Source organism: Crotalus tigris, unplaced genomic scaffold (assembly GCF_016545835.1).
Source record: "Crotalus tigris isolate CLP2741 ecotype Arizona unplaced genomic scaffold, ASM1654583v1 scf7180000018322.853269, whole genome shotgun sequence".
NCBI lineage: Eukaryota > Metazoa > Chordata > Lepidosauria > Squamata > Viperidae > Crotalus > Crotalus tigris.
The window spans coordinates 667697-682170 of NW_024096942.1; the positions used below are offsets into that span (position 1 = coordinate 667697).

At 44.1% G+C, this 14474-nt stretch overlaps 1 protein-coding gene across 3 annotated transcripts in view; it reads left to right on the forward strand.

The window, feature by feature from the left end:
* The window catches only part of SLC4A4 (solute carrier family 4 member 4), a 199549-nt gene that overhangs the window by 155868 nt on the left and 29207 nt on the right, over positions 1 to 14474 (forward strand). For all 3 annotated transcript variants that reach the window (XM_039350339.1, XM_039350340.1, XM_039350341.1), the window contains 4 exons: positions 4355 to 4413; positions 9260 to 9448; positions 11075 to 11188; positions 12696 to 12857. In XM_039350339.1, the coding sequence (XP_039206273.1) occupies positions 4355 to 4413; positions 9260 to 9448; positions 11075 to 11188; positions 12696 to 12857 (524 nt within the window). The remainder of the gene's footprint in view (positions 1 to 4354; positions 4414 to 9259; positions 9449 to 11074; positions 11189 to 12695; positions 12858 to 14474) is intronic.

The following is a 14474-nucleotide window of genomic DNA, read 5'->3' on the forward strand; positions in this document are numbered from 1 at the left end:
GACACTGCAACTGTCATAAGTACAAACCAGTTGCCAAGTGTTTGAATTTTGATCACGAGGCCATGGGGATGCTGCAACGGTCGTAAGTGTGAAAAACGGTCATAGGTCACTGTTTTCGGTGCCTGTGTAACTTTGAACGGTCACTAATCGAATAGTTGTAAGTAATTACTTGCAGTAATTACTTGCAAGTAATTACAGCTGAGACTCCTTTACTCCATGCTTAGTTTTTTTTTATAGTCCATGTCAGCTGTTTGGCTGTTGAAATTAGAAGAGTTTCAAATTCCATCTGTTTGTTCCCTTTTCGTCAGGCTCCACAGCAGTTTTTTTCGTATTTTTGAGTTCCCTTACACAACGCACACGTGGCTGGCACCTGTATCCCAGTAATTAGCCTTACTGGTCTTTTGACAGATGTTGCAAACAGCCTGAAATTCTTCCGTTGAAAAGATGCTGGCTCCAACCACCGTGAAGTTGCCAGATTTTGTGATTGAATTACTGGGTCTCCTGCTGTTCGTTAGTCCACAATGATTAACCGGTTGTTTGTGGCTGGGTGGAAAGAGGGGAGCGGTCTAGCTGCCTCTTAAAGAAAAGATTTACAGCCTCCTCCCTCAGGCTCTTTCATGGGAATTTACTGTTGAGGTCGCCTAGTTGCTGGTTTAAAGACAGTATTTGTTGCTTCCGTGACTCCATCCAGCCACCTCATTCTCTGTCGTCCCCTTCTTCTATTGCCCTCCATCTTTCCCAGCATTAGGCTCTTCTCCAGGGAGTCCTTCCTTCTCATTAGGTGGCCAAAGGACTTGAGTTTCCACTTCAGGATCTGGCCTTCTAAAGAGCAGTCAGGGTTGATCTCCTCTAGGACTGACCGGTTGGATCGCCTTGCAGTCCAAGGGGCTCGCAGGACTCTTCTCCAGCACCATAGTTCAAAGGCCTCCATTCTTTGGTGCTCAGACTTTCTTATGGTCCAACTTTCACAGCCATACATTGCAACTGGGAAAACCATGGCCTTGACTATACGTACTTTTGTTGGCAGGGTGATGTCTCTGTTTTTTAGTATGCTGTCTAGATTTGCCATAGCTTTCCTCCCCAGGAGCAAGCGTCTTTTAAGTTCTTGGCTGCAGTCCCCATCTATGGTGATAAAATCTGTCACTACCTCCATTTCTTCCCCATCTATTTGCCAGGAATTGAGACAGTATAGAAAGAAGTAATGCCACGTTGGTTTTGTTAACCGCACATTAAGGAAAGTTTGGCTTCCTCTCCACTGCAGTGCTTTTAAAACCGAGGCGTTTGTAGTGGATTTCACTTGAATTTAACTTGAATTTCACAGTTTGGTGAAATTCTGCTCTGTTGGGAACCTGGTGGAAGGTTTAGCACATGGTCCTGGTGCAATTGGGGGGGGGGGGCACAATGGCTCAGAGACTAAAGACGCTGAGCTTGTCAGCTGGAAAGCTGGTAGCCTGGGTTTAAGATCCAAGAGCCATGCGACAGGGTGAGCTCCCGTCCTTTGCCCTAGCTCGGGGTAGGCAACCTTGGCTCTTTTATGACTCGTGGATTTCAACTCCCAGAAGTCCTGAGCCAGCATGGAAGAAACTTTGGCCCCTTCATGACTGGTGGACTTCAACTCCCAGAATTCCTGAGCTAGCATGGCTGTGCTTGGAAACCTCTCCCTTTCCCCTTAGCATGACTGGCTCAGGAATTCTGGGAGTTGAAGTCCACCAGTCATAAAAGAGCCAAGGTTACCTACCTCTGGCCTAGGCCTAGGCGGCTTTATGACTCATGGACTGCAACTCCCAGAATTCCTGAGCCAGCATGGCTCAGCTTGGAAACTCTCCCTTTCCCCTCAGCATGACTGGCTCAGGAATTCTGGGAGTTGAAGTCCACCAGTCATAAAAGAGCCAAGGTTACCTACCTCTGGCCTAGGCCTAGGCGGCTTTATGACTGGTGGACTTCAACTCCCAGAATTCCTGAGCCAGCATGGCTCAGCTTGGAAACTCTCCCTTTCCCCTCAGCATGACTGGCTCAGGAATTCTGGGAGTTGAAGTCCACCAGTCATAAAAGAGCCAAGGTTACCTACCTCTGGCCTAGGCCTAGGCGGCTTTATGACTCATGGACTGCAACTCCCAGAATTCCTGAGCCAGCATGGCTCAGCTTGGAAACTCTCCCTTTCCCCTCAGCATGACTGGCTCAGGAATTCTGGGAGTTGAAGTCCACCAGTCATAAAAGAGCCAAGGTTACCTACCTCTGGCCTAGGCCTAGGCGGCTTTATGACTGGTGGACTTCAACTCCCAGAATTCCTGAGCCAGCATGGCTTAGCTTGGAAACTCTCCCTTTCTCCTCAGCATGACTGGCTCAGGAATTCTGGGAGTTGAAGTCCACCAGTCATAAAAGAGCCAAGGTTGTCTACCCATGCCATAGCTCCTGCCTGCCTACTTGTTGGAAAGCATGCAAATGCGAGTAGATAAATAGGTACTACTTGGGTGGGAAGGTAACAGTATTCAGTGCGCTTTTGGTATACAGTCATGCTGGCCACATGGCCAGGGAAGCATCTTTGGACAATGCTGGCTCCCTCAGCCAAGAAATGGAGATGTGGATCGCGCCTTAAAAGTCCAAGATGACCTTTTACCTGGTGCAAGGAGGAGATTCTTTCCTCCGTTCCTTCTTTCTTCTTTTCCTATGTGTGGGAACTGAGAAGGACTTTCAGATCAACAGGCCAAGTTAGCTCATATCTGTAAAGTGGGGGGGGGGTTGGCCTGTACAAGTGTTCCACTTTTTCCTTTGTTTTAGAGGCAAAATCTTATTGCATGGTGCAAAAGAGAGCAAGACAGGGTGGAAATAAAAATGCACCAATCCTTTAAATATCTTCTCTCTGTTTTCCACAAAGGCCCTAAGCTGAAATATTCCTTCCTTCCTTCCTTTCTTCTTTCCTTCCTTCCTTCCTTCCTTCTTTCCTTCCTTCCTTCCTTCCTTCCTTCCTTCCTTCCTTCCTTCCTTCCTTCTTTCCTTCCTTCCTTCCTTCCCCCCTTTCTTTCTTTCTTTCTTTCTTTCTTTCTTTCTCTCTCTCTCTCTCTCTCTCTCTCTCCCTCCTTCCCTTCCCCTTCCCCTTCTCCCTCCCTCTTTTCCTTTTCCTTCCTTCCTTCCTTCCTTCCTTCCTTCCTTCCTTCCTTCCTTCCTTCCTTCCTTCCTTCCTTCCTTCCTCCCTCCCTCCCTCCCTCCCTTTCCCTTCCCTTCCCTTCCCTTCCCTTTTTTTTTCTTCTTCCTCCTATATCCCATCCAATCCCATCCCACCCTACCCTACCCTATTTTTTTCCTAGTTCTTAGCATAACCTCATAACGCTGCTTACCACAACAGAGAATGTAGCTTGTTGAGTATGTATGTTGGTAAATGAAATAAGCACAATTTAAAGTGCCGCTGCTATTACTGCAGCGTGTAAATTGTAAGATTTTTGGGTCTGTTCTAAAATTGTCTTTCCCAATCAAATACATTTTGGGTACCACTAGACTGCAGTGTCCAAAATTTCCAGCTGCTATGTAATTACCCAGTAATTGACATCTTAAGAAAAAAAATACCCCATCATATACATAGACCTGAGATGGTGTGTTGTTAAAAAAGAAAGAAAGAAAATAGTTTTCCCACAATTGGAATAAATACTGAAAAGTGCTTTTGCTTTCTCTATAACAGGGGTCTGCAACCTTGACCACTTTAAGACTTGTGGACTTTCAGCTCCCAGAATTCCTCAGCCAGCTATGCTGGTTGAGGAATTCTGGGAGCTGAAGTCCACAACGCTGCCGTTTATGGTCCACAAGGCTGCTGTTTATGGTCCACAACGCTGCCGTTTATGGTTCAATCTCTACTTTTGAACTCAGAGAAAAAGGAAATGCCACCCCATTTTCTTAATTGGAAGCTGATCCATTTGTTCACCCTATTTAGTCCACATATAAGGAAAGCATAACACAGCACAACATTGAACAGTGCAGCTTTTCAGCGTAGATAAAAACATACTTTGATCTCTGGGGATGATGTAAGAATTCTAATGATGAATTTACACTGGGGAAGTATTGTAACCCAATTGTCATTCATGCATCAATGTAATTTGAGATAATTAGGTGTTTTTTTTAAAAAAAAAAAATTTCCCACGGTGAATGGTAAGATCCACAAGTTATGGAATAATAACTTCTTTTTACTGTATATAATTCGGGATCATTATTGAAGCTGCCGATTACTTGCAGCCTAAGAGGATTATAAAGCTTAACCGGATTTTAATTTTAGGGAGGGATTGCGAGATTCATTTTAATTGCAACTCTCCCTCATTAGTTTTTACAGGGTTATGTTGAAAGTGTTTCATTTCTTTTCTTTTTTCAGTGAATAGCTCGTTAATCAATGAGACAGTCACGTCATCGCCAGCTTGGCTTATGGAACCGGTAAGCCAAAATAAGGTTATAATACTTGAACTAGTTATGCACAGTGCAATTACTCTTACTTAACTTTTAATGCGTCCTCATCCCTGTTTTATTTTGCCTTAATTTCGGAGTTGAATTAGCACCTGTTTCATAGGATTACTGTATTTTAAACAAAATCACAGTACAAAGTCAACATTTTTGCACACAGTTCGGCTGTGTACATGTTTATTCAGCAGTAGATCCCACTGAGGTCTTTGGGATTTATTTCAAAGTTGGTAAGCATAATAGTTTAACTTTTCCCTCATATCTGTCAACCATCCTGTTAGTAAATGCAGCAAACGAAACTCCTGGGACATCATTTTACCAAGAGTATAACTTTGCTATCCCTAATCTTTGTCCATACTGACACCAAACAGCATCAGTTTGATTGGAGCAATACAAGAATCGTTGGCCACGCTACCACCCGTCACGCTCACAAGTTCATCGAAGTCTGGCACCCCACAAGCAATTCCATCAACAGACACACTGGCTTACAACCAGCCTACATAAACCCCTCAGGATCCAAATCAACCGCAAAAGGCAATGTTAGTTTGAACAGCCTACGTCCTGAGACAATATTTTTAACATCATTAAACAACATCTGCCTAACCCAGGTCCTGGAAGGGACTCGATATATGGACAAAAATGCCAAACCCAGTCTGAACAATCATCATCATCACCATCATCATCATCATAAAGTTGGAAGGGACCTTAGAGGTCATCTAGTCCAACCCCCTGCTCAGGCAGGAAACCGTATACCAGGGATAGGCAACCTTGGCTCTTTTATGAATCGTGGACTTCAACTCCCAGAATTCCTGAGCTAGCATAGGAATAGCATAGCATAGCTGGCTCAGGAATTCTGGGAGTTTAAGTCCACGAGTCATAAAAGAGCCAAGGTTGCCTACCCCTGCCCTATACCATTTCAGACAAATGGCTGTCCAGTCTCTTCTTAAAAACCTCCAGTGTTGGAGCATTCACTGCTTCTGGAGGCAGGTTGTTCCACTAGTTAATTGTTCTCACAGTCAGGAAGTTTCTCTTTAGTTCTAGGTTGCTTCTCTCCTTGATTAGTTTCCATCTGTTGCTTTTTGTCCTGCCTTCAGGTGCTTTGGAGAAGAGCTTGACTCCCTCTTCTTTGGGGCAGCCCCTGAGATACTGGAACACTGCTATCATGGCCCCCCTCATCCTTCTCTTCATTAAACTAGACATACTCAATTCCAGCAACTGTTCTTTATATGTTTTTGCCTCCAGTCCCTTCATCATCTTTGCTGCTCTTCTCTGTACTCTTTCCAGAGTCTCAGCATCTTTTTTACATCGTGGTGACCCAAACTGAATTCAGTATTCCAAGTATGGCCTTACCAAGGCATTGTAAAGTGGTATTAACACTTCACGTGATCTTGATTCTATCCCTCTGTTAATGCAGCCTAGCACCGTGTTGGCTTTTTTGGCAGCTGCAGCACACGACTGGCTCATATCTGGCTGACATTGTGACGAACCATAACTTAAATTATAATTAACAATTGGCTACAACAGTTTTTAAAACCAAATTTGGCCACATTCAAAAAAAATCCAAACTCTGTTGGTTGATCTGGAAAACTACACATAAATCAAGTACAGATAGTCCTCAACCTATGACCACAGTTGAGCCCCAAATTCCTGTCGCTAAGTGAAGCAGTTAACTGAACGTAGGCTGTTCGTACATTTTACGACCTTTCTTGCTCCAGTTGTTAACTGGATCGCCACAATTGTTACGTTAGTAACACGGTTATTAAGTGAATCTGTCTTCCCCATTGACTTTGCTTGTCAGAAGGTTGCAACAGGTGAACACATGAACCTGGGACACAGCAACCGTCATAAATACATGCCAGTTGACAAGGGTCCGTATTTTTTGATCACGTGATCAGGGGGACCCTGCATCGGTGGTACGTGTGAAAAAATGTGTCCTAAGTCACTTTTTTTCATTGCTGTTGTAACTTTGAACGATCCCTAAATGAATTGTTGTGAGTCAGGAGCTATTTGTAGCTTGGAAACTTAATTAAAGGGTGTGTGTGTGTAAAACATAGCCCTGTGTTTTTATAAAATCAGCAGTGCAACAGCTCATGGATCACAGCCAATGCTCTTCACACTTCCGAGTGGAAAAAGGAGAACTTTGTCAAATGAAAACTATAAGTTCTTTTCCTCCCTCTGGGTTTTACAGTTACGCTGTTGAGAAGATAGCTGTGAAAATGGCGGCCTGATGCAAAGAACTTGCGAAAGGTTTTATCACTTTTAGGCTAATAAAAATTCCTCCCAGTTGAATAAGCTGTAACTCAGGGGAGGAATGTTCTATACATTGAAAAGGTTAAGTTAGGTAAGTTAGCTGGTGAGAATAAATGGATTCTGAGCTGTTGGATGTTGTTTAGCTTAGTTCAGGGGTTCTCAACCTTGGCAACTTTAAGACTTGCGGACTTCAACTCCCAGAATTCCTCAGCCAGCCATGCTGAGGGGAAAGCAAGAGGTTTCCAAGCTGAGCCATGCTGGCTCAGGAATTCTGGGAGTTGAAGTCCACAAGTCTTAAAGTTGCCAAGGTTGAGAACCCCTGGCTTAGTTCAGGGGTAGGCAACCTTGGCTCTTTTATGACTTGTGGACTTCAACTCCCAGAATTCCTGAGCCAGCATGGCTCAGCATGGAAACTCTCCCTTTCCCCTTAGCATGGCTGGCTCAGGAATTCTGGGAGTTGAAGTCCACGAGTCATAAAAGAACCAAGATTGCCTACCTCTGGCCTAGGCCTAGGCCACTTTATGACTCGTGGACCAACTCCCAGAACTCCTGAGCCAGCATGGCTCAGCTTGGAAACCTCTTGCTTTCCCCTCAGCATGGCTGGCTGAGGAATTCTGGGAGTTGAAGTCCACCAGTCATAAAAGAGTCAAGGTTGCCTACCCCTGGCTTAGTTGAACCAAAATTCTTGCATTAGCCCTTCTGTTGGAGTCCTTGATACAAACTTTTGAAAAAGCCGGCTGTTCTTAAAGCAGAATGCAAAACCAAGTCCTCACGTAAGTACTCAATTTTAAGTAGTTGGGTAGAAAGGCTAAATTAAATAAACACATTAAAATATGACAGGGATCAACAACAATGAAGGTATCCTGTGCCAGGATTATGGAATATCCTTACAAGATATAACTTGTGTTGTTAGATTTGTCTAAATTACTATAGTCCTGTTTGCTTGATACAGCCAGTCCAGTGAATTCAATTCAGAATACAGTTGGAAGGGACCTTGGAGGTCTTCTAGTCCAACCCCCTGCTCAAGTAGGAGACCCTATATATACCATTTCAGACAAATGGTTGTCCAGTCTCTTCTTAAAACCTCCAGTGATGAAACACCCACAACTTCTGAAGGCAAGCTGTTCCACTGGTTATCTGTTCTCACTGTCAGGAACTTTCTCCTTAATTCCAGGTTGCTTCTCTCCTTGATTAGTTTCCATCCATTGTTTTTTGTCTTGCCTTCTGGTGCTTTGGAAAATAGGTTGACCCCCTCATCTTTGTGGCAGCCCCTCAGATACTGGAATACTGCTGTCATGTCCTCCCCCCCCCCAGTCCTTCTTTTCTCTAGACTGGCCATAGCCAATTTCTGCAATTGTTCTTTGTATGTTTTAGTTTCCAGGCCCTTAATCATCTTGAGACATGAAAATTGATCCTTGAAACAACTCAATCTTTTCACAGGTCCTCTAAGATTTCATTTTGATTGAAGGGATAGTTAGCCCTCAAGTTGGTAGTTCCCATGAAATGGAACTTATCTGACTAAAGAGTTGGTTATACAAAACCCAACTCCTATTTGGTTAATTGGCTTGATTAATTAGCTAAATTTTGGAGTTTGTACTACATATTCATCATCGTGTTCCCCATAACCTACTTGAGCATTTCATGCATTCAAGTATCTGTGTATATTAGGGGTAGGCAACCTTGGCTCTTTTATGACTTGTGGACTTCAACTCCCAGAATTCCTGAGCCAGCCATGCTGAGGGGAAAGGGAGAGGTTTCCAAGCTGAGCCAGGCTGGCTCAGGAATTCTGGGAGTTGAAGCCCGCGAGTCATAAAGCGGCCTAGGCCTAGGCCAGAGGTAGGCAACCTTGGCTCTTTTATGGCTTGTGGACTTCAACTCCCAGAATTCCTGAGCCAGCCATGCTGAGGGGAAAGGGAGAGGTTTCCAAGCTGAGCCATGCTGGCTCAGGAATTCTGGGAGTTGAAGTCCACAAGTCATAAGAGAGCCAAGGTTGCCCACCCCTGATGTATATAAACCACGAGAACCTCTTTGTAATTTGCAAGCAGAAATAACATCTACATACTGGTAACCCTTGACTTTTGACCACAATGGAGTCCATAATTTCTGGTTGTTCAGTGAGTCATTCGTTAAGTGAGTTTTGCCCCATTTTACGACCTTTCTTGCCATAGTTGTTAAGTGAATCACTGCAGTTGATAAGCTAGTAACCCGGTGGTTAAGTGGATCTGGCTCCCCCATTGACTTTGCTGGTCAGAAGGTCACCAAAGGGGATCAAATGACCCAGGGACACTGCAACAGTCATAAATACATGCCAGTTGCCAAGTCTCTGAATTTTGATCACATGACCATGGGGATGCTGCAACGGTCGTAAGTGTGGAAACCGGTCGTAAGTCACTTTTTTCAATGCTGCTGTAACTTTGAATGGCCACTAAGCAAATAGTTGTAAGTCGAGGACGACATATAAACGTAAAGATGACATCCTGCCAAGGTGAACAGCATCTAGCATTGAGCGAGAAGGCAAGAATCTTTGCTTTAAAGGTGCTGTTGTTTTTTTTTTTCCCTTTTGTGTTTACAGCACAATGGAACAATCGAATGGTCATCCCTCACCAAGGAGCAATGTATGAAATTTGGAGGAATGCTGGTGGGGAACAATTGCAAATACGTCCCTGACATCACCCTCATGTCTTGCATTCTCTTTTTGGGAACCTACACCTGCTCCATGGCTTTGAAGAAATTCAAGACCAGCCGTTATTTCCCAACCATTGTAAGTCGTGTGATTTATGATGGTTTCCCTAGCTATTTCTGCGGCATATCCAGCGCCGTTTGATGGTGCTCGAGAATTAACTTCCTGTTTCAGCTGTTCCTCATTGTAGTCAGTAAGTGGGAGGAGCGATGGTGCCCTGAACAGACATGAGTGGCAGTGCGATGGTCTGTCCAGTTGTATCATGGCCTCCCTCCTCCCTACGGTGAACCACAAACCATGAGTACATGGTTAAGGGAGAATTTGGAGAAGACACCCAGTCCTATGGGTTCCTGGGTGCTCTCTGAGCTTAGTTGTTTTCTTGCAGACATTTCATTACCCAACTAGGAAACATCATCAGTGCTAGAAGGGAGTGTGGGAGGAGGAGGAGGAGGAGGAGGAGGAGGAGGAGGAAGACAACGACAACGACTGTGGCGTCCTTGGTGCTCTCTGAGCTTGGTTGTTTTCTTGCTGATATTTCATTACCCAACTAGATAACATCATCAGTGCTAGAAGGGAATGGGATTTGCAGAAAGGAGGAGGAGGAGGCGGAGGAGGAGGAGGAGGCGGAGGAGGAGGAGGAGGAGGAGGAGGAGGAGGAGGAGGAGGAGGAGGAGGAGGAGGAGGACAACTGTAGGGTCCTTGGTGCTCTCTGAGCTTGGCTGTTTTCTTGCAGACATTTCATTACCCAACTAGGTAACATCATCAGTGCTACTGATATTACCCTAGTTGGGTAAAGAAACATCTGCAAGAGAGCACCAAGGACTCACAGTTCAACCCTAAGCTTATTTCTGTTAATCCAGTCTTCTTTGTGCCTTATAAACCAGTAAGTTTATATATGAACTTTGCTCAAATAGCAATAACCTGAGTATTTAAGTTTATTTTAACCCAACATCGTTCACTGCACACTGTCCTAAGCCTTAAGGCTGCACTTAGATAAAAGGTAGTATGTGGCTGAGACTTGTTTTATTACTTCCTCATTTGATTTATGAAGTACCGAACACATTTGAGTCCTAAGCACTAGGGTAACAGTTCTGGGACCAGAGCCAAATTAATAAAGGTGGAACGATTAGAATTTTGGCAACGGCTTGTCGTGTTTAGAACAATATAGGTGGATAGAAAGGTAAGGAAAGAGTATCTTTAAAAATAATTATTATCCTTCCTCAGAAGGGATAATAACATTTTGCTCTCTTAATAAAATGCCTTCTTTTGGCATGGTAACAATAATGTCTGCTTGTGCACTGAATTGCATTCAATAATGTTAGTTTAAAAAAACAACAACAGCCAAGTGTTTTTGTTCCATTTGGTGTGCATGTTTTCTTGTGCATATGCTCTCTCTTCAAAATTCTCATTCAGCTTTGCTCAGGTTTTCACCAGTTGGGTGGGGTCAGCTGAAGAGATTTTGAAAACCAGGATTATGAACGAGTTTGATGGGAAGGGTCCTCTGAGGTGGGAATGTGGTAACCAAGTAGATGCCAGAATCTTCTGGAATGTTCTTCCGCCGAACTGACAGAGTTGTGCTGTTTCTAGTTTCTGATTTTCTACTTGTTATTTTCAGCGTTGGGTTTTTTTTTTTTTTTCCCTGCATATTTGTCAGCCCCTTAAAACGGGCAAGTTTAAAAAATTGATGTAATTGCCTTTCTGTTTCAGGCAAGGAAATTGATCAGTGATTTTGCCATCATCATTTCTATTTTCATTTTCTGTGGAATCGATGCTCTGGTTGGTGTAGACACCCCAAAACTCCTTGTGCCAAGTGAATTCAAGGTAAGTTTAAAAACTGTTTCCTCCCTTCTTTTAAGACAGTGGTTCTCAACCTTTCTAATGCCGCAACCCCATAATACAGTTCCCCATGTTGTGGTGACCCCCAACCACTTATACATCACCGGGTGCCAGGGGCGTGGCCAAAGAAAAGGGGGAAAAGATGGCGGACAGCCTTGTTTGGCAACCCCCATGAAATGGTCGTTCGACCCCAAATGGGGTCCCGACCCACAGGTTGAGAACCACTGTTTTAAGAAGACAAGGAATTAGCAATACATGGAGGACGATTATCAAATCTGGGCTGCAAAACCAAGATGACCAGCAGATGGCAGCAAAGATATACATTAAAACCAGCTCTTTGCTACCACATTGTGGTTTCTAGGATGTTTGCAACCTATAATCAATTGCATAATCCTATCGAAGTATGACTTCATTGTACATCTGCATCATAATTCGTGCCTCTACTATTTACTGCTATAGAACACTGGGACAACTACACTTTGCAAAGCGCTAACGGGGAACTTACCCTTAGTGACCCACCGACTCATTACAGCAAGTTTTTCAGTACTTTTGAGCAGAGGCGATGGGATAAGCATCAACAAGCGTGTGAGATCAGAATAAAGACCCAGAGCAAGACAACTTTAATCTATAGCAGGGGTGTCAAACTGCTGGCCCGCCAGCTGGAGGCATCATGCCAAAACCGCACCCATCCCAGCTCCAGCAATAGGGAAAAAGTTGTGATACGTCACCCCTGATCTATAGGGTTTTTAAAAAGTTTTATTTTAGAAATTAAATTTGGTTAATATGACAGCTTCTATATATTTGGTATTTTCTCCTTTCTGTAAATTTAACCAGCCACTTTTGCAGATCTTTAAGGGACGCCTTTACGATTTAGGGTAAAAGCACGTATAACTCATCACTTCACATTGGGCAATCTTCTGTGCAATCCAGCTACCTCTTACAGTAGGGGTGTCAGGCTGCCAGCCTACAGGCCGGATGTGTCCTGCGGAAGCTGTGCCCACCCCATCTCCGGCAAGGAGAAAAAAGTCACGATACGTCGCAACACGTCATGTGACGTGGCGAGCTTGACACCCCTAGTCTTACAGGGAGTCTTGATTCCATACTGCAGCAATAGCCACCTGCCAATAGATCTGTATCTTGTTCTGGTCTGAAAAAAATACGGTGACCACCAGAGGGCAGCAAAAAGACCCAGAAGTCCCCCATCTCTTTGCTGCCATCTTGTGGACATTTGGATGCTTTCATGCAAAGCATCCAAATGTTTTCACGGTGGATTGCTGAGTAGTTTGTGAAAGCTTTTTTTCTGCTCTTGTTTCTAACATTGCGTATGAATAATGGGAAGTGCAAATACAAAAAAATATATACAGTGGATATGAGGATCTAAAAACGCAAGGGATATGGGAAGTATTCTTTGACCCTTCCTTGCTATGGCTTGTTTTTTTTTTTTTGTGAACTTGTCTTTCTGATGCCCTTTTCTGTCTTTTTCCCTGTGAAGCCAACAAACCCAAATAGAGGCTGGTTTATCGCACCGTTCGGAGGAAACCCGTGGTGGGTGTATCTGGCCGCAGCTATTCCTGCTCTCCTGGTGACCATCCTCATCTTCATGGACCAGCAAATCACAGCTGTTATTGTCAACCGTAAAGAGCACAAACTAAAGGTGGGTGCCTCGTTAGGCAAGCTTTGAACGGGGATGAACCAAATTGTTTTAAAGAGTAAATTGGGGTAGATCTCGCTAGGAGATTGGGGCAGTTAACTGTGCTGAGGACAATGGTGATAAGTTCCAATGAGGTCTCCTTGGAAGCAGTTCATTGCTTAAAATAATGCGTCGAGGGATGCATTATTAAGTGGTCATCCTTGGTTGTATAAACAGAGGCATGGAATCAAAATCACGTGAAATACCGTATTTTCCGGAGTATGAGACGACTTAGCGTATAAGACGACCCCCGACTTCGGAGACGATTTGCATGCTTAGAAAGTCGTCTTATATGCCGGAAACTACCGTAATTTCTGGCGTATAAGATGACTCGGCGTATAAGACGACCCCCAACTTCGGAGACAATTTGCATGCTTTAGAACAGTGGTTCTTAACCTTTTTAATGCCGTGACCCCCCAACCGGTCATAAGTCGAGGACTACTCAACCGGTCGTAAGTCGAGGACTACTCAACTGGTGCAGCACCGTTTGCAGAATGGGACTTTTGGCGGGCTCCGCAGGGCAGAGACAGCCTGGACAATTCCTATTGGCTTTTGAAAGCCAATAGAATTAGACTCTATTCAAGAGAGTCTATTCTATTGGCTTTCGAAAGCCAATAGAATAAAAGGGAGTAGCACAGCTAAGGAAAAGGGGGGGGGAATGGCGGACTGCTTTAGAAAGTCATCTTATACGCCGGAAAATACGGTATTAGTACCGCTTTATGAAGCCTTAGTAAGGCCACACCTGGAATACTACATCCAGTTTTGGTCACCACATTACAAAAACAACGTTGAAACTTTGGAAAAAATGCAAAGAAGAGCAACTAAGGTCTGGAGACTAAAACATATGAAGAATGATTGCAGGAATTGCGTATGACTAGTCTAGAGAAAAGAAGAACTAGGGGTAACATAATAGCAGTAATCCAGTATTTGAGCAACTGCCACAAAGATGAGGGGGTCAACCTATTTTCCAAAGCACCAGAAGGCAAAACAAGAAACAAGGGATGGAAACTAATCAAGGAGAGAAGCAACCTGGAACTAAGGAGAAACTTCATAACAGTGAGGACAATTAACCAGTAGAAAAGCTGGCCTTCAGAAGTTGTGGGTACTTCATCACTGGAAGCTTTAAAGAAGAGACTGGACAGCCACTTGTCTGAAATGGTAAAGGGCAGGGGTGTCAAACTGCCGGCCCGCCGGCCACACGCGTCACGTGGAAGCCGCACCCACCCCATTGCCGGCAATGGTAAAACAGTCCCGATACGTCGCGCGACATCATGTGACGTCACGAGTTTGACATGTCTGGTATAGGGTCTCCTGCTTGAGCAAGAGGGTGGACTAGAAGACCTCCAAGGTCCCTTCCAACTCTATTCTGGTTGAATCTATGGTGCATTTAGAGTATTTTAGATAATGATTCCCAGAAGACCTTAACAATGATGAAAGATTAAGATTATGAGTTTTTAATCCCAAATTCTAAAAGACCTCAAGAAATCTAGGTGGGAATTAGTTTCCATCCATTACTTGTTATCCTGCCTTCAGGTGCTTTGGAGAATATAATTCTCCCCAACAATTTGGAGAATTTAACTT